We start from the raw sequence: 24203 nt of genomic DNA, 5'->3' as shown, positions 1-24203 counted from the left end.
ACGAGACTTTATCTAAGCTTGGTCGTAGCTTAGGCTTAACCTGTCAGTACTGCTCTACACGTGGCTCGTTTACCATCTGTTGGACCCCTCCACATCTGGCGGGTCAATCTCCTCCTCTGATGCTTGTCCAGAGTTCTTCTCTCTCCCCTGGGAGTCCTGTCTTTCTCTCCTGCTTTAGCTATTGGCCAGCCAGCTTTTTTGTTTTGTTTTTAGAGACAGGTTTCTCTTTGTAGCCCTGGCTGTCCTTGAACTCAAGAGACCCACCCCATTACCTGTTCCTTGGTGACAGCTACTTTTACTGTGGCCCATAGATCCGAATTGGCTAGGAATACCACCTCCTTGCATGAAGTCCTTCCTGATTTGTTTCAAGGGACTCCCAAGAGCTTGTGAACTGTTCTCAGTAACATTCCAGTTTAGGCTGGTTCTCAATGGACCTGGACTAGAGATTTATCTGTCATACACTAAAGGCTTTTGGAGGGAATGGTCTGTCCTAATGGACACCAGCTTAGGGTAAGCACTGCCTGGGAATCCACCCACCAGGCCACCTGTCCTCAGCCCCTGGATGCCTATGGGTGGACACCTCGCTTGTAACTGGGCCAAGGACTTAGAAACGTGATTAGAATGGGGTCAGACAGGAGTGAGAACCAGAAGCCCTGCAGACTTGCATTGTTTCTCACCTGATCTGAACTAACCCAGTCCACGGACATCTCTGGTCTCCTAAGTGCTTGATTTTATATTAGGTTGAGGGTCAGGGTTGGCTGGAGTGTGGGGTCTCTAGGGTAGCAGGAGGAAGAGCACAGGCAGGCTTAGCCTGGCAGGGTTAGGCAAGCCCGTGTCCTAAGGAAAGGCACTCATTGTCCTGGCCAGGAGGCAGCACCCTTTAAATCTGTTAGGTTTGTTTGTGATTTTCCTTTCTAGGTAAGTAACAATGGACACAAATAAAAATATTTTATTATAGAAAAAGCATCCCATATACAGGATTCCGTAAACACTGGTAGGTGAACGAGTGCAACTTCAAAAGTAAATACAAAGTCAGAGGCAAAACCTACAAGCATTTTGCCTTTAGGAGAAAATGTAATTTTCCAGAAATGATCCCAGCCAGACACAAAAGTGGCTCTGCCTCCTGGGAAGGCGGCAGCATCCTGCTGAGCTCCCTGAACCCACCTCAGAAATTGCAGATGTCAACAAGTGGCTGCTAGTGTGCCACTAAAACTTCTGACGTAAAAACAAGCTGAGTGACACAGCTGAAGCCTGTGCTCTGAGCACTCGCTCTCCTACAACACACCGTCTGGCTGAGAGGATGTCCCTTCCGTGCTGCTTCCAGTGTCTCTCAGGCCTGGACACTCTGAGGTGCTGGTGAAGTAACTATGGCTCCTGTACCCACCCAGTCTCTTCTCTTCCATCTTCCAATTTTGCCGTCACCTTTTTCCACCACGGAGAGCCGTGTAATTCCTGACATTCTCATACTGTGTCCCTGTTCTGTGTAGCAGGTGTTTCTCACAGCTACACAGGCTACAAGGACACACTAAGCGGTCAAGCCTCAGGTGCAAGCTATCCTCCGTCTTGCTGAGACTGAGTAGTCAGTCACCTTTCTCACAAGACCGTCTCTGTGCACACAGCCTGACCTACTTATTCAGGCACTCACAAGAGCTACATCAGCTCCAAATCCATCTCTTTACTAGAGAAGTCCTCTCCTTCATACAGCCAGTAACCAACTCCAAAGACTACTGTACCCCAGCCTTGGTCCTGCGAGGAGCACTAAAGAACGTCCCAACTCTGGGGACAGCAGGCAAGACTGAGGTGAGCACCAGACTACAGGACTGACATGTCGGAGAGGGTGGGGCTGAGGGTCGAAAGAAGCCTCCTCTCCACACGGCCTGTGAGTGTCCCCGGCCATCCTTTGGTCCCCACCACCCAATGCCACTGATGAGCCTTCAGACTGCTGGAGCCACAGCACGATGACTTATTCGGGGTATGCAGTAAGACCTAGTTCATAAAGGCAGCCAACCATCTCGGAAGGACAAAGAAAGGACGCCCACACCTAACACTGCACACGGACACGCACTCCCTCCAGTGGCCGCCAATGGATCAGCACAGGGAAAGCACCACTGAACCAGGGCCTGGGCTACTCAGCCACCGGTGAGCAGACAGCACCAACAAAGTCAAGGCCAAACCTGGCCTCAAACACGAGCTGGTAAACTTCCCAGAAGTAACTTCTGGACACGAATAACCTTAATCCGCATTCTGGATGCTGGCCTTCAGCCTCACCGAAACACCAATGATCACCACAAAAACCAGGGTTGCTTAGTTACACCTGTTTCCTGAGCAAGGAAGATCTCACACCAGCTCCCACTGTGATGCTGCCATGACAAAGAAAACATCCTAAGAGCAGCCTTGTTCTCCCCAAGCCATCAAGCAGTATACCATACAGCGCCCAATGGGAGCAGATGTCAAGAAACAACCGTGTTCTTTTAAGGAACTTGAAGGAAACAGTTGACATGCACCACCCACGATGGGGAAATGTTGAGGGTAAAGTAATCCCAGATACGGCTGTCTGGCTCTTGACCCTGCAGACAGCCATGGAAGCGTCAGAGGAAGGTGCTGACCACTGATCTGGATTACCATCTACCACACATGGCAGGGTGAACAGATCAAATGGCAAGGCCTGGACCTGACCCTGGGGAGGACAGCCGATTTTCTGAACATGCTCCAGAGCTAATGGGCTACTAAAAAGAGAGAGAGAAGAAACACAGACGTGAGTGTACTGGTGTGAACTCTGGGTAACAATTCCATCCACTCACCACAACCCTCCTCTGGAGCTCACAGGAAGGTACCAAGCGAACCTCAAGGTACCAAGTCTCCTGCCACACCCACAGCACACGCTGTCCCCGCCTGATCTGGAGCCACTCTGCCACCTGGTTTCCATTTCACTTCCAAATGAAGCATCAGCTTGGGCTCTGAATCCCCAGACAGAGGCCGTACTACCACTGCGGGCGGGCCACGCTCTTCCTGCTGCGGACCCTGTCTCGTATGCCGGACTGTTCCTGTGCTAATGCAGAGCTAAGTCTGAGCGCGTGGGGACTCCTTTCAGACACTCTGCCCAGATGACACCTGGGACCTGCCTTCCACCTGCCCTGGCACACCTGCCCCGGCACAGTCTCCTTTGATGTTTGGTCCTTTCACTATTAAGCAACTTGTCTGGTGCAAAGCCCACCCACTGGGTGTAAAGGATGTGACTACTGTGCCAACCACGAGGCGACAGGAGTCTACTTATCCTCCTACAGTTATACAAGACGCAACCAACAACATCAGACCCAAAGTGTTTACCACAGCCGGCTAAACTGGTCGTCTAATTACCAGAGGGCTGCTTCACCCGGCCAGAGGCAGACTCAGAAAAGGGCGTGATAACAGAGGGGACAGAAATAGATGGGGGGAAGCATCTCCTTACGGTGAGAAACCACAGGAGGACAGGGAGGATGGGTTGAGGATACCCACACGAAGAGCTCTGGCGAGGGAGGACAGACCTGATTGTCCCTAATCTTGGAAGTCATTAGGAGCCATCTGAGAGAGGGGGGCATTTAACCGGTCGAGTTCGTCCACTTGCGGAGGGTGGTGCATCACTATCTCCTGGTCTTCTAAGACGTCCTCTCCAGCAGCCACCAAATTAGTGAGGGATTTGCTGCGAACACACTGGAAATCCACATGGCGACTCTTTCCTTCTTCCTTCTCCCATGACATCTGGATAAAGGGGCGCTGCACGTAATTGTAGATGACTTCAGACCTCCCGCCAGGCCTCCTCTTAATCTTTTCTTTGCAGGTAGGGTAGCCTGCAACGGGAAAACACTGAGCTCACAACCCGGGCAGACTGTGCTGGCTCCGGCATCTACTTCCAAATGCAAAGACGCAAAAGCTCTGTGGCAGGTGATCAGTGCTCCCGAGGCCCCCGTGCCCTGGAAGGGAGTGGTCTATGGGAAGTCACAAGGATTTCCCCCTTTTAAATTTAGAAAAGGGGAGAGAAACCACTTACTAACTTCAAGAGCCTTTAGTTGTTGGGAACAATACCACAGGACAAAAGCCCAGCAGGGCACAGATAGAAGACGTGGAGAAGTGAAAAAATGCCATGTGCACTGTTTACTGAAGAGAAAGCCCAAAGGGGCTCATGAAGCCCATCCAAAGACTCCGCTGACTTCCAATTCCCGGTCAGACACATGCAGTGATGAGCTCTGTGGGCAGTGGGGGCACAGCACCTGGGCTGCAAACAGTCCTGACCCAAGGCGTCCAGACACCCCTCAAAGGGGAGACAGCCTCAGTTTCTACCTTATTTACTTCAAGAAAAGACAGAGTCTTAATGTGTAGCCTTGGCTGGCCTGGAAACTGCTACACAGACCAAGCTGGCCTAAAGCTCACAGAAACTCTCCTGCCTCGCCCCCCCGAGTGCTGGGATTGTCCCACTATAGCCGGGAAATCTTAAATTCTTAAGCTGCTTTTCAAAAGGGTAATTCTAGATCCCAGAAACATGTTCTTGCTCAGGGTTACCCAGGCACCTTCTGAAGTCACCCCACGGGACCCCACTGCTTCACCTGGAGAAAAGGCGAATGCAGGCCTCAGGACCACAGCAGCAAAGCAGGGCGGCCGTCAGTGCATGCAAATGTGAACTGTTCTCAAACCAGTGTGAACCAGGTCAGAGGCACAAGCTATGCCCAAAGACCCACCCTATCCCTAGGGTTTCTCTGTCTGTCCTGAATCTCAGACCCGCCCGCCCTGCCTCGACTTTGGAATACCTTCAATTCCAATGCGGATGTTCTTCAGACCCCGCTCCTTTAGCACTGTCTTAGCAACATCCCGATTCTCGATATATTTGAAGAATCTGTAGAGCTTGGAGCTGTAAAGTACTGACACAAAACAAAACACAAAAGCTGGGGTTAGTCACGGGAATGAGAGGTGACCCACGATGGCATCCAGCCTGTACCACCCTCCCCCCACCCCCTGAGCCCTGGGCTTGCTGGCTTGTGGCGAGTCTGCTGGGGTGAGCTTTGGAGCACTGCTTGAGAGGCAGGGAAGCAGCGCGGAGCTCACACACGGCCCTTTTTTTTTTTTTTTTAAACGTTTTTGGAGACAGGGTCTAACTTGTAGCCCTAGTTGTCCTGGCAGGCGGATCTCTGTGAGTTCAGACCAGCCTTGTCTACAAGAGCTAGTTCCGGGACAGCCTCCAAAGCCACAGAGAAACCCTGGTGGGGGTGGGGGTGTGTGACTATGCATCGTTTATGTATACCGCTTCAATGTCCTACAAGGCAAGCGAATCACGGCCCATTCATGAATGGAGTGTTAAGCAGCCCAAAGAGGACTGCACAGCTTTTTACACAGAGAACACAAGCAGAAGGACACGGAGGTGGAGCAGGCTTAAAGCAGCTGAGTGCACACCCTTCCTTCTACGATGCACGTGGTGAATGTGTCAGCCTGAGCATGCGTGTGGAGGGCGGGATAACCTGGGCCCTCGGTCTTTGCCTGCCAGCTTGGCTGAAATAGGGTCTCTGCTTTGCTGGCCCATGCGGTTGGTCCCAGGGATTCTGTCCCTCCTCCCACGTCACTAGAGGAGCTCTGGGATGATGGACGTGTGCTATCACATCCAGCTTTGCTATGGGTGCTGGGCATCTGAACCTGGGGCCTCACAATTGCATGCCAAGTGCTTTTCTCACTGAGCCAACTTCCAAGCCCACTTTTTAAGTTTTGAATTAACACCAAGTCAATGAGATTTAAATGAACTGAGAATTTACCCCCCCCCCAACTTGAGAATCTGACAATGCCATCCAACGGAGAGCCGTCACAGCAGAGGTCAGGCCTGCGTTGCTGCCGGCTGCCCTCCAGGCCCTCTGCCATTACACGCTGTGGTGGGGTCTGCAGAGCCTGGGGTCTGAGTGCTAACCCAGGCAGCTGTTTCTCTAGCTGAAAGCATGCACCCTACAGGGCCCCTACTTTGGGAGTACTCCTCCCCCATGGGCGGGGGGTGGTCTTCATCCCAGTCCACAGAGTCCTCATCGGTCAGCACGACGATGTGGCACTCCCGTTCCCCTTTCTTGGCACAGCCCACCATGATGGGCAGAATCAGCTCCTCGAGGTAGCGGTCAAATTGCTTGTGGGCACCATCGTTGGACAGCTCATGGAGTAAAGCACCTGGGAGAGAAGGCAGCTGAGTCCACTTCCTGTCCACAAACACACTGCAGCCATCAGAGGATGCACACATGAGGCATTCTGAGACAGAGCTCCTGCCCCAAGGTGAACTGGCTTTACACTTCGCTGTTTGGCTTTACCACGGCCCTTGCCTCACTGACACTTGCCACCAAGAGGGAGGCAGCAGTGACCGGTAGGCAAACTTGCTCGTCACGCTGCCTGCAGTCACAGGCGGCCTCACCACGCCAGTTTACCTGGCGCCGAGAATGAAGCCCAGGGCCTCGCAGTGCAGGTGAGCTTCTACCACTCAGCGTCCCAGCTTTCCTTTGAGACAGGGGTCACTCTGTAGCCCGTGCTGGCCCTGAACTTAGGTGATCCTCTTGCCTCAGCCCTCTGAGTGCTGGAGCGGTGCTTGTGAGCCACGCCCCCTGCTGATTTCTTTCAGTTACTCCACTTCCCCACAACCCCTTAGTGCAAGGGAAGCCACCGGAAGTAGGCAGATGTCCACTCACCCCACACTCCCGCACTCAAGCACAGGCAAGTGCGCTGGCTGAGCGTAGCTGATGGCTCCATACTCACTCAGATCCTGACACCGGATAGTGTTGAAGTCAAAGTTGATGCAGAGATAGTCACACGTGTCTCTCAGATCTGGGATAGAGATGCCATCAGGACAGTTGATGATGCCCGTTTTGTAATAATCCTGTGGACAGATTGGGAAGAAGAAATGGAGGCAAAGAAATGCACAGGAATGGCTCCTGTAACCCCAGGAAGTCCTGACGCTATGGAGGTGGTGGGATCCGGGAGTCAACCGGTTGAGCACTGGAAGACAAGCTCAGGTTTAACCACAGCTTGACAACTGACTGAGCTCACAGAAGCAAGGAATTAGAAGTTACAGGCAGGAAAAATAAAGAGGGAAAGGCAACTGGAAACCAGAGACCCGAGTGAGTCAGTCAACTGCGGTGCACTTCAGAGTACGCCGTGCAGCACGCATGCCATGGGGACAGAAAAGGAGACGGCACATACCAGCACCGTGCGGAACACAGTGGCACTGATCCCTTCCGCAATCTCATACTCCCCCTTTTCATTGGGCCTCGTGAAGTTGTATTCTCTTCCTGGTCCAAACATTCTGAAAGAGACCAGCAACAGTGTCACCTTCTCCAGCAGGACTCTGCAGAGGCGGCTTTTCTTGCCCTCTTACACCCTACTCTCTGCAGCATACTTTAGAAGCATAGCATTGGGTTGGGTGGTGGCGCATGCCTTTAATCCCAGCACTCGTGAGGCAGGTGGATCTCTGTGAGTTCGAGGCCAGCCTGGTCTACAGAGCGAGTTCCAGGACAGACTCCAAAGCCACAGAGAAACCCTGTCTCGAAAAGCAAAAAAACAAAAAACAACAGAGCATAGCACTGGGACCCGATGCCTCTCAGATGAATGCACGCCTCAGGAAACTCCTTCAGACAAAGAAGGGAAAGAAGCAAGCGAGGTCTGAGACGGCAGACACGGCACAGTGGCAACGGCAGAGGAAGCTGTGCAGGGCTCTGCAGTGTGGGTGGAGCCTTGCATGCCCTCCCTGCTGCCCAAGAGCTTATGGTCACCCAACTGATGCTGCCTGTGCATCATCTCCCCTCCTCCTGCTCTTCAGCACCATCCACCCGTGGGGTCGGTTTGCATTCCCTCCCCTCTGGAGCCACCCCTCCACCAGGCTGCTCTAGCCATGGGGTTCAGACAGGTGAGGTTCCTCTGCACCCTGACATTGCCACGAGGAGGCCTGCTCTCACTATGAACATCCCCAGCAGCCACAGAGTAGCTCACAACCATCTAACTCCAGTCCCAGGGATCTGACGCCCTCTCCCGGCCCCTGCAGGCACTGAAATATGTGTACTGCACCAACACACCTGCAGACAAAACACCTCCATGTGTTAAATAATAAATTGGCAATAGGCCAGGGCTTTAGCTCAGTAAAGTACTCATCTCCTATGCCTGACAGCCTAGGTTCCCAGTTCAATCTCCAACACTGCTAACCGCCCCCCCCAAAAAAACAAGACCCCCAATTAGAAATGGGTGGGAGGCAAATGTTTTTTCTAAAATGGTGTCACTGTTCTTGCTGACCATCTCTTATATTTTTGGTTGTGAGCCTAGCCTTTAACGGCTGAGCCATCTCTCCAGCCCCTTGCTGACCATCTCTAATACTGCTTCGCCCAGAAGGAAAACAACACGACTCAGACTCTCTAAGCGTCCCCAACCTGTGCAACTCAGAGCAAGTCAGTGTGTTTAAAGAGGGTGGGGCATGGTTCAGCAGCTCCCGTGATCCTTAGCAGAGAAATACTCCTCGTCTGGCTATATAAGTGCAACCATCAAGGCATCAGGCTCCCACTACTCTCCTAGCCTTCCCCACAGAAGCCTGAAAGGAAAGTCAGCCGAGGCTGGGCATCTACTGGTACACAGAAGAGAGCTACCATTACCTTCCCAGCATGGTATCCGGATGAGCAGTGAAAATCTGAGGGTTGACAACAAAACGTGTGCCATCTACAAGAAGTGTCACTTTCTCTGGGGCCTGGGAGTGAGAGCTACCTCCAAAGCCTACGCCGCTGTTTCCAAATCTCTCTGAAACGATGAAGGGCTCATGGCTCCGCTTGCTTCCACTCTGGAAGCATGAGCCCTTGCTGTCTTCAGGGAGCGGCATTATGTAAGGATACTGATGGCGCGCTGGCTGAGAGGCATAGTCAGGTGCAAATCTGCAAGATCAGACAAGTACCACGTAACTAAAGAGCAAACATCTAAAGAAAACGAAGCCATGTCTGTTTCTGAAACAAACCAAAACCTAAAGCCACGGGTGTTCACAGCCAAAACACTAGAGAAAATTAAAAACAAAAGCACACATTCTAAAGTCAGAGGCAGGCAGACCTCTGAATCTGAGGCTAGCCTGGTCTACAGAGCAATTTCCAGGACAGCCTGGACTGCAAATAAACCCTGTCTTGAAAAGCCAAAACCACCAACCACCCCTCACAAAACTAGCTGTGTAACTCTTTCCACATGTGTGGCACGGATGCACAGAGATTAAAGGGAGGAACAGCTACACTTTACAGGGCCTGTGAGTCTAGAGTAAACAGAAAGCAGAGAGCAGAGACTGGACCAAAGAGCAGGGCTTGCACGGTGGCCCGGCAGTCTCCTGCATCCCCCAAGCTGGCGTTCAGAAGCAATCACTTCCTACTTCTGTTTCAGAATGTTACTTTAATTAGGCAAAGATGTGTTACATTTGTTTGCACTGCATTTGTTCAATTAGAGCCAACAGCTAGGCAGGAGGCGGACAGGTGGGACTGGCAGGCATCATGAGGAGCCAAGAGAACAAGGGGGAGAGGGGGACACGCCCAGAAGCAGTGAAAGTAAGATACACAGAAGGAAAGAAAGGTAAAAAGCCCGGAGACAAAATGAAGATGGGGTTGAAGAGAGGGCTCAGAGGTTAGGAGCACTGGCTGCTCTTCCAGAGGTCCTGAGTTCAATTCCTAATAACCACATGGTGGCTCACAACCATCTGTAATGAGATCTGGTGCCCTCTTCTGACATGTGGGCATACACGCAGGCAGAACACTGTATACACAGTAAATAAATCTTAACCATAACTAGTGTCAGTGTCTTGATTTGGAAGCTGGCTGGTGACCTGCCCCCTGTAAGTCTGGTACATACTTCCATTTCATCCCCACCTCTAAACAACACACCCCCTTGCTGTCCTATCTGAGATTTTGGCCTTGTGGACTGAATGTGTGCAAGTGTCCAGGGAGGCCAGAAGAAGTCAGATCCCTGGACCTGGAGTTTCAGGTGCTAAGCAGTCGCCCAACATGAGTGCTGGGATCTCATGTAGTCTAGGCTAGCCTTAAACTCTATGTAGCTGAAGATAGCCACAGCATCTGATTTCTAAGCCTCTTCCCTGTCCCTCCAAAAGTTGGGATTAGAGCATGTGCTTGGTCACACAGGGCCAGGGCCTCATGCATGCCAGGCTCCTGTTGTAGACTCAGGACTCCTCTACAGCCCGAGCATTGCTGTCTGTATTTTAGGAACTCACCCATACATTACTGTTTCCAGAACTTCACAGAACAACCCATTCTCAATGCTGCTAGAGAATCCCAGTGGCCCCCACCCACATCAGTATTCCTCATCAGGACCCTGCTGTCAGCAGCAAAGGCCCAGTCAAGTGGCATGAAGAGTTACTCTTGGGATCTCTTTTTTCTATCACCAAAAGGCTATTGTCTTTCAATTTATTAAAAAAATCCCCTCTTTCCACTTCTGAGGCAAGGTCTTGCGAGCCTAGGCTGCCCCTGAGTGAAAGCTCTCAACTGAGGATGGCAGTTCTGGGATTGCATGCATGTGACATCCATCGCACGTGGTTTACATGGTCCTGAGGACCGGGACCGCTAGGCAGGCGAGGGCACCCTTCTCTGTAGGATGTACATTTGCTTTTTATCTTGAAATCGCTTGTCTCACACACCCGAGCCACAGAAAGGTGGGAGGAGAGAACTAACTCCATAAATTGCACTCTGACCACCTGTACAAGCCATGATATGCACAAAACTTTATAAACAAGCTGTTACTCAGTTGGTGAAGTAGTTGTTTAGCATGCTTAAAGCTCCATGTTTGACCCCAGCAATACACTTCTGTACTGGGGAACTGGAGGCAGGGGAATCTAAGTTCAAGGTCAGGTACTTAACAAGTGAAGCCAGCCTGAGATACCTGAGAGCCCCCCCAACAAAAGCAAAACCCTAAAACCTTAACAAATGGGCTGTAGCCAAACTGGGCCATTCTGTAACCTCTGCTCTAAAGAATATACTATGGGCTGGAGAGAGGCTCAGTGATAAGAACACTGCCTGCTCTCCCAGAGGACCCGGGGTTCAACTCCCAGCACCCATATGAAACTTCAGTTCTGGGTAATCTGGTGCCCTTTTCTGGCCTCCATAGACCCCAGGCATGCATGTGATTCCACACATGCATGCAGGCAAAGCATTCATACATACAAAAAAATTAAAAAAAATATATATGAAAATTTTTATGCATTTGTACTCAGTAAATAGTGATTACCTTTTTAAAAATATAGGCTGAAAAATATGAGAAAAAGTCCAGCCAGTTAAGAATTAGCAACTGAGCCGGGCGTTGGTGGCGCATGCCTTTAATCCCAGCACTAGGGAGGCAGAGGCAGGCGGATCTCTGTGAGTTCGAGGCCAGCCTGGTCTACAAAGTGAGTTCCAGGACAGCCTCCAAAGCTACAGAGAAACCCTGTCTCGAGAAACCCAAAAAAAAAAAAAAAAAAAAAAAAAAAAAAAAAAAAAGAATTAGCAACTGAAGCCGGGCGTTGGTGGCACACACCTTTAATCCCAGCACTTGGGGGGCAGAGGCAGGCGGATCTCTGTGAGTTCGAGGCCAGGCTGGATCGACAGCCTCCAAAACAGAGAAACCCTGTCTCGTAAAAACCAAAAAAAAAAAAAAAAAAAAAAAGAATTAGCAACTGAGTCAAGTGTGGTGTTGCACGCCTTTAATCCCAGCACGCAAGAGGCAGATGGATCTCTGTGAGTTCGAGGCTAGCCTGACCCACAAAGCACTTTCTAGGATCGTCATGGCTACACAGAAAAAAAAAAAAAAAACCCGTGCAGAAAAACAAAAAAACTAAAACAAACATTAAAAACCACCAAAACAAATAAACAGAGTTCCAGTTTAAAAAACCAAGAACTTGGGCTGGAGAGGTGGCTCAGAGGTTAAGAGCACTGTTTGCTCTTCCAGAGGTCCTGAGTTCAGTACCCAGCAACCACATAGTGGCTCACAACCATCTGCAATGAGATCTGGTGCCCTCTTCTGGCCTGTAGGCATACATGCAGGCAGAATGCTGTACACATAATAAATAAATTAAAAAAAAAAAAAAAAACAAGAACTAACAGTGGTTATCTGAGAGTGAGGTGTGACAGTGCATGTCTGTCACTGTAGCCCTAGGGGCAGAGGCAGGAAGGCTGCTCAGAGTTTAGAAGAGCCTGGTCTACAGTGATACAGACCGGCCAGCCAGAGTCAAGACTCCCGTTCACACAGGTCCAGCAGCCCTGAGGAAGGGCGACTGGGAACAGCTCTGTCCACTCTATTTACAAACAGAACTCTGAGGGACGGACGGTCTCACTGCATTGTAGTTGGTAGGGACCACAGCGAGGTCAATCTGTCTCCTGACTCTAAGTGGGCGGCAGTTGTTTTAAACACTTGGGCCAGGTGGATGGTTCTCTATGGAGGTCAGCTAGATCCACTGTGGCGGTATGACTATCTGCTCGGGTTAAGACTCTCCACTCCTCTTTCCTCGGGGGAAGCTGTTTGGGTGTGCGTCAGCCCCCTCTGCTGGTAGCTAGGGGGTAAGTGAGAATATGAGTCCACAGGACACCAAGCTGCTGCTCTCTTTCTCTGAGTGGCAGCTAAGGTCTCATCTCCTAGGCAGCTGAGCTCTGGCTGCAATAACCTGTCACCATCACTGCCCTGGTGAACATTCATAGTCAGACAGGACGCCTGGAGGACAAGGAATGTGTACGGTTTAGAAACCAGGAAACTGGTTCCCAAGGACTTCCGTGGTTTGTGGTGTTGGTAAAAGACATCTACCTGTAACATCAGAGATCTACATGGCTTTTACAACCACTATGAATGGGTTCAGTTACAGGATCATTTTTCCTGGTTTTGAGACGAGGCCTCTCTAGCCCTGGCTGTCCTCAAACTCAGAGGTCTGCCTCCTGAGTACTGAGATTAAAATCACCTGCCACCACGCGCTGACTTCTTCCTATTAAGTGGCGGAACACAATTCGGCATCACTCATACCACAAAAGAGGTGGCAGACGAAGTCCAACAGCTGAAAGTCTGCCTGTGTTTGTTTACTCGCTTGTAGACAGGGCTTCTCTGTGCAGCCCTGGCTGTCCTGGAACTCCATCTATAGATCAGGCTGGCTTTGAACCCAGAGATCCACCTGCCTCTGCCTTCTGAGTACCAGGATTAAAGGCGTGTACCACCACTACCCAGCGCTGCTAATGTAAAAAAAAAAAAAAAAAAAAAAGGGCCAGGAGATGGTGGCACACGCCTTTAATCCCAGCACTGGGGAGGCAGAGGAAGGTGGATCTCTGTGAGTTCGAGGCTAGCCTAGTCTACATAGTAAGTTCCAGGACAGGCTTCAAAGCTACACAGAGAAACCCTGTCTCAAAAAACCAAACCAAACAAAGACCTGGCATATGATACCTGCAACTATTAAGCATCCAAAAGCCACACTAAAGAGCGTGGTGGCTAGCACAGATGCTCAGAACTGTTCCACGTGCTAAGAGCACGCAACAGCAAGCGCTCATCATAGAGAAGACCTCGTATCAACCGCCCTAAGGCTCAGGACATCCAAGAAGGAATGGAGAGAAATGTAAGCGCTGGAAGGTGAGGGTCACTGTGAGCGCGTGTCAGCAGCTAAGACTGCCTGCTGTAACGAACTCACAGCAGCTATTGTTACCCGCACAGTATCAAAATAGTAAAAAATTCCAGCATGGAGTGGGGCAGTGGCCACAGGTAGGATACCCATGACCCCACATCCCAAACCATGCACCATGGGTAGCACTATTTAAACTCAAAGGCACGATGTTGGGATGTTGGTAAGGAGATGCGTTGGGAGGAGCTGGGGGGTGTGTTGGAGGAAAAAAATGGGAGTATGAGCAGCTACATTGTATACAAGTGAAGTTTTCAAAGACTATGTAAAAACAGCAGCAAAAGGAGGAGCTGGAGAGACACAGTTAAGAGCGCATGCCACTCCTGCAGAGCATCTGAGTTTGGTTTGCAGCCCCCACATTAGCAACTCACTTGTTAACTCTAGCGCCAGGGGATCCAACGCCCTCTTCTGGCACCCATAGGCTCCTGCACTTACATGCATGTAGCCACAGATAAGCACACATAACTAAGCTAATAGAACAAGAAAACGCTGACCTATGCTGCTTAAGTTCTCCTTTTTACCTTGCCTTTTTCCACCTTCTAATTATTTTTTAAGGTTTTATTATTTATTATGTATACAGTGTTCTGCCTGCATGTATTCCTACACACCAGAAGAGGGCACCAGACCTCATTATAGATGGTTATAAGCCATGTGGTTGCTGGGAACTGAACTCAGGACCTCTGGAAGAGCAGTCAGTGCTCTTAACCACTGAGCCATCTCTCCAGCACTAATTCTTCTTTTTTTCCCTAAAGACCTACTTATTTACTTGATGTACACTGGTGTTTTGCCTGTATATACTCTGTGTGAGGTGTCGGATCCCCTGGAACTGGACTTACAGGCAGTTGTCAGCTGCCATGTGGTTGGTGGGAACTGAGCTCAGGTCTTACACCCATCCCTAAACCACGCTGCTGTAAAGCTTACCATGTCACTTCTCCCCACAAGCAGCCCATGACCCCTAACACATGCTCGCACACTGCAGTCCCCTAGCCTGGTGGGAAGAACTAAGCAAGTCTGACTTCTACCACTTTCCTCTTCCAGAGAGCAGACTTTTAGAAACAACTGCCTAGAGCCTGTATATAGAGTCGGACAGAAAACAGCAGCTCAGAATTGGTGACACCAAGCAGACATTGTCAGCCTCTCGATGCTACCCTGGGGGAGACCGGAAAGGCTCAATGGTGGGAGGAAGGACCCTGTAAAATATTGATAGGGTTCTTTCCTGGTAGCCAAGTTTTCAGCAGGAGCCCTGAAGAAAGAATTCCAACAGGAATGGTACGCTCTTCTGTGAGGAGTGAGACAGTAAACATTCTAGGTTTTGTAGGCCATGCTACTACAGCACAGAGAAGCAGCCATGAGCAAATCACACGTGCGTGAGCACGGCGGGGTTCTCGTAAAGCTGCTTATGGACATGGACACCAGACAACAGCGTCTGTTCTGCACAGACCTGACCCACTGAACCCAGGACTACACACAGAGCACCCTTCCCAAGCACTCCTGGATTCTTGACTAGAGCTGGACGCAGTCAGCATGGCTGCAAACATTTAAATGGACTGACACTGTAGCTGTGCTCTCCGGCACAGGTCACAGCAATCAGCAACAAAAGCCAATGTCTGCAAGTGCTGGACATAGGAAATATTTTCAGAGTATAACCCCATTACTTGGGAGGCAGAGGCAGGTGGATCTCTGGGTTCAAGACCAGCCTGGTTTATAGTGAGTTCCAGGACAGCCAAGGCTACACAGAGAAACCCCATCTTGGGAAAAAAAAAAGAGGAACTATTTTCAAAATACAACACAAGCTATCTTAAGATAAAGAAATATCGACAGCTAACATACACACACTGGCGAAGAACCAAAAAAAGACACAAAATATCCTTCTTGACAAATACCTTCTCAACCACAAAGAATATATAAGAAAAGGGTAGAAATACACAACAGAAAACATGTCACTGTGCTGTTCCACACCAGTAACCCCAGTCAGTGCTTTGGAGCAGGAGGGGCCGGGGTCCACCAGTGAGGTTTTGCCTCAGAGAGACCAAAACCTGACAGGTGGGGACAGGGCGGTGCTGTCAGTGGCAGAGAGCTGACTTAACAGGCCCCAAGCTGGGGTCCTGTTGCCAGCTGATAAATTACAGGCTCAGCAGGCAAAGTTGCCTGCGCAAGCTGACAGAACCACAGGGAGGGAGGAAGAAGGAACCCTGCAAGCTGTCCTCCGACACCCCCATGCAGACCACAGCAGGCGCATGCACACGTGTCCCCACAAAATAATGCAATAAATAACTTCAGTTTAAAAAAAAGTAGTGAAGCCAGGCAGTGGTGGCACACGCCTTTAATCCCAGCACTCAGGAGACAGAGGCAGGCGGATCTCTGTGAGTTCGAGGCCAGGCTGGTCTACAGAGAGAGTTCCAGGACAGCCTCCAAAACAATACAGAGAAACCCTGTCTTGTAAAAAACAAAAATAATAATAATAATAATAAAAATAAAATAAAAAAAAAGTAGTGACTCTGTGAGTTCAAGGCCGGGCTGATCCAACAGCCTCCAAAACAATACAGAGAAACCCTGTCTCATAAAACCAAAATAAATAAATAAAGTAGTGAAATGTGGGCATTGGTGGCACACAACTTTAATCCCAACACTCGGGAGGCAGAGGCAGGCTGATCTCTGTGAGTTTGAGGCTAGCCTGGTCTACAGAGTGAGTTCCAGGACAGCCAAAGCCACAGAGAAACCCTGTCTCGAAAAACATGAAAAAAGAAAAAGTGGGCGTGGGGTGGCAGATCCCTAGAGCTCACCCGACAGCCAGTTATACACATACAAAACAAAACAAGGTGGAACACTCTTCATCAACATCCAAGGCTTCTTATGGACCCCACACGCATGCGCACACATGAACACCCACCTGTGCCCACACACACACACACACACACACACACACACACACACACACACACACACACACACAGAGGAACACTGAATGTAAATGATGAAGTTGGTAAACTCTAAAACTCTGAAATCTGGCCGGGTGGTGGTGGTGGCAAACACCTTTAACCCGGCACTCAGGAGGCAGAGGCAGGCGGATCTCTGTGAGTTTGAGACAAACCTGATCGACAGAGTGAGCTCCACGACAACCTCCAAAACAATACAGAGAAACCTTGTCTCAAAAAACCTAAATAAATAAATAATAAAACTCTGAAATCTGAAATGCTTCAAAATCCCCAAATTTTCATCTTAGCTACAAAGCCACAAGTAGAAAATTCCAAACTATAAAATTTGTTTCATACACAGTTTTAAAAATATCACATAAAGGGGTTGGAGAGATGGCTCAGTGGTTAAGAGCACTGGCTGCTCTTCCAGAATCCCATTCCCAGCACCCACACAGCAACTCATAATGGTGTATAACTCCTGTTCTGGGAATCCAACACCCTAACACGGACATACATGTAGGCAAAACATCAATGTACATAAAATACAAATAAATTATTTTTTAAAAATCACATAAAGTACCTTCAGACCATGGATACATACGACAAACAAATTTCATGACCTAAGTCCCCATTACGCAAATACTTCCAAACCCAAAGCCGTCTGAACCCTGCTGCACAGCCTTCAGTCTGGGTCACCCGAGCATATCTCTGTGGTGCACAGCATCCATGCCCACGAATGTTTGTGGGGACCCGAGGGTGACATCTGGTGTCTTGTTCTATCTGAGACAGTCTCTCACTAAACAGAGCTCGCCAACTGACCAGCCTGGCTGGCTAATGTGCCTCGATCTTGCTGCCTCCACCTCTCAGAGCTGGACTACAGGCATACGCTCCCACACTTGGCTTTGCATGGTGCTAGGGATACGAACTCAGGTCCTCATGCTTACACGGCAGGCAATTTACTGAGACATCTCGCTGGACCCTCAACCTGTATCCGGAGCACAAATATGTCTAGCACCACAAAATTTGAAGATTAGTAGTTATGGCAAAAATTAAATTTTTGGATGAACATGTAATTTAGATTAACACAGAAAATAGTTAAAAGTCCTAAGAGCCCACCTCCAGGGTTTTCTGTGTAGCCCTGGCTGTCCTGGAACTCGCTCACCAGGTGGCTTCTGCCTGCCTCTGCCTCTGAGTGCTAGGATTAAAAGTGGTTGTCGCCATGCCTGGTTTGAGTCCTAGGAACTTAATCACAACTATCACACAGAAAATCCCAGCAAATATTCCATCACTGTGGCTTTGCTAGCATGAGACACTTGAGACTCTGTCACAGAAAACAAAATGGTCTGAAGAGATGGCTCAGTGGTCAGCAGTGCCCTGCAGACCCGGGTTCCAGCCTCAGTGCCCACATGGCAAGCAGCTCACAACCATCTGTAACTCCAGTCCCAGAGGATCTGACCACCTTATCTGGAGGGCTTAGCATCCTGTGGTAAAGGCACATAGGGCCACACCCACAACACACACGCAGGCAAACCATCAGCACCTTCCCCCAACAACCCCAACCTGATACCTAATAAAGCGGAGGCTTATTTTCATACTTTCATCTTCATGATCTTTGGTTAGAATTCATTTTCCTTCATGCTCCAGATAATACCGGTTTTGTGGTCACATCAAAGTCTCTCCATTTTTTCACCTTTTAATTTCTCTGCACCTTTCCCTTCTGAAGCAGTTAAATAGTTAATTTATTTAGTGGCAAGACGGAAGCTAGGAACCAAGACTCTGCCATACCATCTCTCTTTTGTGTTGGGGGCAGGGGAGTATTACACACACACACACACACACACACACACACACACACACACACACACACAAGCCAAGCAGGCACTCTTCCTCTGAGCTACATCTCTAGCCTACCTTGGATTTTTTTTTTTAACCTAAAAGATGAAAGGATTGTACTAGGTAAATTTATAGTAGGACCGCTTATTCCATTAAGTTTCATAATTCAACAACTCTGTTTTCCAACTTAAATCATTTAACAATCCAACAATTTCTTTCAGTTTTCTACTCTGATTAGCTGTGGAAGCTTGGGGAGGTCAGATTTGAGGCAGGTGGGATGCATCCAAAAAAAAAAGTCAAGACGCTCAGGACAACAGAAAGAAAGGTACATTTTGCAAATCATCAACAGCAACAAAAAATACCAATCAGTAAACCCAGACATCCAAAAAGATACCAAAGCCAAGAAAATGCCCCACTAACGGCTGGCTTTAAAGGTCACCGGTGGGGTCTATTTGAAGGGACAATAAGAAGTGGAAAACACCGTTGGCAGACGTGGAGGTCATCCAACCCTCATTTCTGCTTGAGAGCAAGGGAATTCTGGGCCATATCTGGGACACTGCTTATAAAATGACTTCAGTGCTTTGCAGAAGATAGGCGTTATTCGGTTACTCGGTCTGTGAACTAAAAGCCCACATAAACACCACTGTGGCTGGTAAACACCCCAGAGGGTCCGAGACCTCCAGGCTGTGGGAGTCTCAAGGCACTGGCTGGTTCTGTGGGGAGGGAGGGAGATTTGACCTAATGGCATAGCTTACGTTCTGATGCTCCTAGTAACAGACTCCGGAAAGGAACAGGGCAAGCTAACCAGACACAAGCGATCTTTCTCCTACCGAGGCAATAACAGGATATGTATGAAAGCCATTTCATTTCCTATGCTGATGTCAGGTTCCAGAAAACACTATACTTTCTCACACTGCCTTCCGGAGTCCCGGGCTTCTCCTGCCTGGATACGAACTGAGAGAAGTAAGTCAACAAAAAAAGAAAGACACTGACTGGTCTGTTTTTTTTGTTTTGTTTTTTACTATTCTGAGGCCAGGCAAATTAGGATTTCCCAAGGTCTGGTCCCTGGCTTACCAGTGCGGCCCAAACCAAGGGGTGGGTGCCGACTCAGGCCACCCCAGATGTCTAGAATCAAATTCTGAGAGCCGTGCTAGGGTCCTGAAACCTTTTAAAGGGGCAGGAACGCGTGAGAACTGCTACTCGGGACTGCGTCTATGTTCTTTAGGAATGGGGTTGATGTTCTAAATTCCAAACTCAGTACAACTAGTATTATCCCAACACTTCGGGAGACCTTTAAAAAACAAACAACTAACAAACATGTACCAAAACTTCCCGGGAAATAATGGCTTCTCAGCGAACGGACACCGTGAAAGGGCAGAGGAATGCCTTTTCTTAAGTCGACCAAAGAGTTCCTCGTCGGCCTTGTCCGTCTGCTGAATTCTCACCGAAAACATTAGCTGTACTTCAGAAGAACAGCACATCGGCCCAACCCTGGAATGTTCCCAAAGAATGACAAAATCCCCCACCAAGGGGAACTTTTCTGACGGCGCGGGCCCGAGACGCCGTCTGCTCCAAAAACAAAACAAAAACTTCGCATTTGCAAGAAAACAACCGGTTCTGCAAACGCCAGGGTGGGATGACCACACAGGGGCGACAGGCAGGCCCCGACGGAAGGTTCCAGAGTCCCGCGGGAAGCGCGACCAACCCTTCCCCGGCCCGGGCTGCGGGCGGGCGGGCGGCCGTCCCCCTCCGGGGCGGCCCGCTCGCCCGGGCTCTTCCTCTGGGGCCGGGGAGGAGCCCGCGCAGGGCCCCAAGACCTCCGCTCGGCGCCCGCCGCCATCATCAGCCCGCGCCGCCCGCCCGCCGGGCCCGCCACTCACCGTCCGCCGCCGCCTTCTCGGCCCCGGAGCTCCGACGCCACCCCGGACGCGAGCGTGCGAGCAGCCGCCGTCGCCGGGCCCCGCTGCGCTCCGGCCACCGCGCGTCCCCGCCCCTCGCCCGGCCGCGGCCACGCGGCTGAGTCACCCGGCCCCGCCCGGTCAGGGTTCCCAACCCCGCCTCCGCCCTCCGCGCGGGGCACGCCGGGAAGGCCGCGCGGGACGCCCCGCCCCCGCCGCGCCCCAGGCCGTGAGCCCGGGGCCTCGTGCGCTGCTGCGTCCGCCCGGGTAGATTTGATGGTGAGAGATGCTCGGCGGTCCCAGCACGGCTGATGCTCCTAGGAGAGCGAGCCTCGCCTTCCCGAACGTCGGTGTGTGACCGATGCATATGGATTGCAGCCGAAAGGAAGGAAAACAGAAAAAAAAAAAGGACAAAAGATGCATGGGAAGGGAAAATAACTTTTTCTCAACCTTTTTGAGCTTGACGGGACCATGTGCTATAGCCACGCCCTGTAGGTTTCACCGTAGCGGGGAGCCTGGCTGTGTTGGGTGTAAATTGCATCAGAGCAGGAAAGGTGGCTGGCTTTTGTACTTCAGTTATCAGATCGGCTGATTGCTCAATCGCAAGGATTGCACACATTTCATTAGAAAGAAAGCTCCGCAGTCACACACACACGGTTGGAGGCCTGGTCTACAGAGTGAGTTCCAGGGTGGCCAGGGATACACAGAGAAACCCTGTCTCAAAAAACCAAAAACAAACAAAAAACCCACCTGCCTAACAAAGCCAACACAGTAATGAACATCGGCTGGGATCACTGGGCCTTGGGACTACAAGGAACACGCTGATACAGCTTTCCCCCCAAAAGCTGCCACACAGAGGGCCTGCTGCCTTCCTTGCTCTGACTGAAGGACGATGGCTCCCTCTTTATTTCCATGTCCCCTTATCAGTCCTGATCTACCATTTAATACCTGTTAACCAGAGGAGACACTCAGAAACACACATTTTAATCCATAGTTAGATGAAAAGGGTTCCTCCTTTATTCGATTTCATATATCCGCATACCAGCCATGGCACTGATTTTTGGATAGGCATCAAAGTATTTGTGCTGATTTTCTTTGTTTGTTTGTTTTGGAGGCTGTCAGACCAGCCCGACCTCCAACTCACAGAAATCCGCCTGCCTCTGCCTTCCGAGTGCTGGGATTAAAGGCGTGCGCCACCAACACCTGGCTTGTATTGATTTTTATAACTCTATTTTTAATGTAATGCCCCCCCAAATATCAAGCCTCTGTGTAGTGTGAAGTCTTCCTGCCAGCCTGGTTCCAGAGCCGCATCAGTCCCAAATGAACACACAGGACACTGTATTAATTATGAAGCTGTTGGCTGTCTGTAGAGAGAAGCCTTTTTCTTGTCTGCAGCTTTGGTTTTTCCCCACCAGTCGCCTGACTCTGCCATGTTGTAGTCCCCAAATAACACACAAGACGCTGTATTAATTATGAAGCTGTTGGCCTTGCTTGTTTCTTACTGGCTATCTCTGACTTAAGTATTTAACCCATAATTGTTAATCTAAGTATTTCTCTTACTGGAGAAAGGGTCAGGACCTGTTACTTATATGGCGGCTACATGATGTCTGCCTGTGTCTCTCTTTCCCAGAATCCTCCTGGACTCCTAGTCCCACCTATCTTGCTTCCCTATTGGCCAACAGTGCTTTATTGACATATACACAGGACTTTCCCATCACCTCTGAGGTATATTTATCCCCTGAGACTGTAACTCTTTAGAAAGCCAAATTGGCAGGCCCGGAATGGTCATTGTTCATAATGGCTGATTCAGAAGGCAATATAGGGTCATTCAATTAATGAGTTTATTACATTTCCTAAAAACACTGCATCTGCTGCCAGCAAATTCTATAGGACATTCTTCATGACGTTTTACAACCCATAAAACAACCGAGGGAGGGAAGTTTCATCATCCAGATTTTCGTAATAAACCAGACGACCCCAGACCTCACTCCCCACACAGTGAACATTAATTCCTTGTTGTTGCTTCCTGAGGAACCCTCTGCACTCCTAGAAGACACTTTTCTTGTTTATTTATTTGTTTATAGACAGAGTCTCACTCTATACTGCGGGCTGGCCTGGGACTCACTTTGTCACTTAGGCTGGCGTCATACTTGTGGCAATCCTCCTGCCTCTTGACTACTGTTATTATAAAGAGCAAGGGGGACCTTGGCGGATTTGGGTGAGGTTGATCGAGGCGGAGGGACAAACATGCCAGGCAGAGAGAGCTTAGTGAGAAGTTTTACTAGAAAGGGGAGGGAGGGAAGGAAAGAGAAAAGAGGTAAAGAGACAGAGAGGAGCCGGGCGTTGGTGGCGCACGCCTTTAATCCCAGCACTCGGGAGGCAGAGGCAGGTGGATCTCTGTGAGTTCGAGGCCAGCCTGGTCTACAGAGTGAGTTCCAGGACAGCCTCCAAAGCCACAGAGAAACCCTGTCTCGAAAAACCAAAAAAAAAAAAAAAAAAAAAAAAAAAAAGAGACACAGAGGACAGAGGAGAAGAGGGAGACAGGAAAAGTCCTGTCTGCCCCCGGGGAGCTGAGGGGAAGAGACAGGGAAAAGACAGCAGAGAACCAAGGAGCAGGAAAAAGAGAACCAGGCAAGAGAGGAGAGCCTAAGGGCTTATGTGGGGGGGGGGGGTTCTTTCTTTTAAAGGGGTCCTTTGCACCTGGGCTGACCAGGGTACTGCCTGAGAGTATTCTGCCAGGTGACAGGGGCAAGCCAGCATAATGCCAGAATCCTTTTTTTGTTGTTGTTTGTTTTTTCAAGACAGGGTTTCTCTGTGTAGCCCTGGCTGTCCTGGAACTCACTCTGTAGACCAGGCTTACCTCGAACTCACAAAGATCTGCTTGCCCCTGCCTCCAGAGTGCTGGGATCAAAGGTGTGTGCCACCCACTGCCCAATGCCTGAATCCTTACAACTCCTAGGATTACAGATCTTACCACCAAGCTCAGCCAGAAAGCTCTATCTATGCAAGCATGAGTACTTGAGTCTGGCTCAGTAAAAAGCCAGGTGGGGCATGCTCATATCCCAGGTCTGAGAGGAAGGCAGATTCCCTGGGGCTTGCTGGCCGGTCTATCTAGTTATTTAAAGAGAAAAAGAAATGCATTAAGAAAAACAAGCTGGGGTCATCCTGAAAGGGTGCCACCCTCTTGTCCTTCACATCAACACACATTGGTGTGGAACCTGGCGCTAAACCATTTGTACACAACCTGCTTCTGGGTCAGGGTTTCTTACATAGCAGAGGGGTCCATTGCTGAAATCTATTGAAAGTCAGCACTTGACACAAGGGTTTGTCTAAACAGAAAGAAAACCAAGTCTGTCGGTGGTGGCCTTTAATCCCAGCACTCAGGAGGCAGAGTCAGGCAGATCTTTGAGTTTGAGGCCAGCCTGGTATACAGAGTGATTTCCAGGGCAGCTAGGGTGACCAAGAGAAACCCTGTTTTTTTTGTTTGTTTGTTTGTTTGTTTTTTTGTTTTTTTTTTGTTTTTGTTTTCGAGACAGGGTTTCTCTGTGACCTTGGAGGCTGTCCTGGAACTCACTCTGTAGACCAGGCTAGCCTCGAACTCACAGAGATCCGCCTGCCTCTGCCGCCCGAGTGCTGGGATTAAAGGCGTGCGCCACCAACGACCGGCAAGAAACCCTGTTTTGAAAAAAAAAAAAAGAAAACAAGTCAAGGCCAGTGAGATGCCTCAGCTGGCAAAGGCACTTGCTACCAAGCCCGACATTCGGAACGCAATTCGGACTGTCTTCCGGTTTTGTTACTTTATTTGGATATCCTGTGCTTTTGTCAACAGTGGATGGTGTATTTTGCATACCAGACGGCAGGTAAAATGGAATCACAGGGTAAAATAAGATCGGTGTTAGCCGGGCGTTGGTGGCGCACGCCTTT

General features: G+C 49.9%; 1 protein-coding gene across 3 annotated transcripts; it reads right to left on the bottom strand.

Moving 5' to 3' along the window:
• Positions 1-933: 933 nt before the first annotated feature.
• Positions 934-20361, bottom strand: Kctd20 (potassium channel tetramerization domain containing 20). Of its 3 annotated transcripts, none has more exons than XM_040732048.1 (7): positions 20262-20361; positions 8628-8900; positions 7192-7294; positions 6748-6868; positions 5974-6171; positions 4782-4892; positions 934-3827 (listed from the first exon to the last, which is right to left on the bottom strand). In XM_040732048.1, exons 2-7 carry the CDS (start codon positions 8846-8848, stop codon positions 3535-3537), a joined length of 1047 nt encoding a protein of 348 aa, XP_040587982.1. In that variant the 5' UTR covers positions 8849-8900; positions 20262-20361; the 3' UTR covers positions 934-3534. The 3 variants fall into 3 exon arrangements, with proteins under 3 accessions (XP_040587982.1, XP_040587980.1, XP_040587981.1); XM_040732046.1 differs by lacking the exon at positions 20262-20361 and adding an exon at positions 19705-19842; XM_040732047.1 differs by lacking the exon at positions 8628-8900 and having other exon boundaries at positions 20262-20298.
• Positions 20362-24203: the final 3842 nt, after the last annotated feature.

Source organism: Mesocricetus auratus, unplaced genomic scaffold (genome assembly GCF_017639785.1).
Source record: "Mesocricetus auratus isolate SY011 unplaced genomic scaffold, BCM_Maur_2.0 Super-Scaffold_100027, whole genome shotgun sequence".
Taxonomy (NCBI): domain Eukaryota; kingdom Metazoa; phylum Chordata; class Mammalia; order Rodentia; family Cricetidae; genus Mesocricetus; species Mesocricetus auratus.
This window is presented reverse-complemented; position numbering and strand designations above follow the sequence as displayed.

Excerpts from the sequence above, each read along its gene's own strand:
- Kctd20 (XM_040732048.1), bottom strand. The coding sequence starts at position 8,848 with ATGCCGCTCCCTGAAGACAGCAAGGGCTCATGCTTCCAGAGTGGAAGC. Across the intron at positions 6,869-7,191 it reads CTGTGTTCCGCACGGTGCTG|GATTATTACAAAACGGGCAT; the intron begins GTATGTGCCGTC and ends ATCTGTCCACAG. Across the intron at positions 3,828-4,781 it reads CATCCGCATTGGAATTGAAG|GCTACCCTACCTGCAAAGAA; the intron begins GTATTCCAAAGT and ends TTCCCGTTGCAG.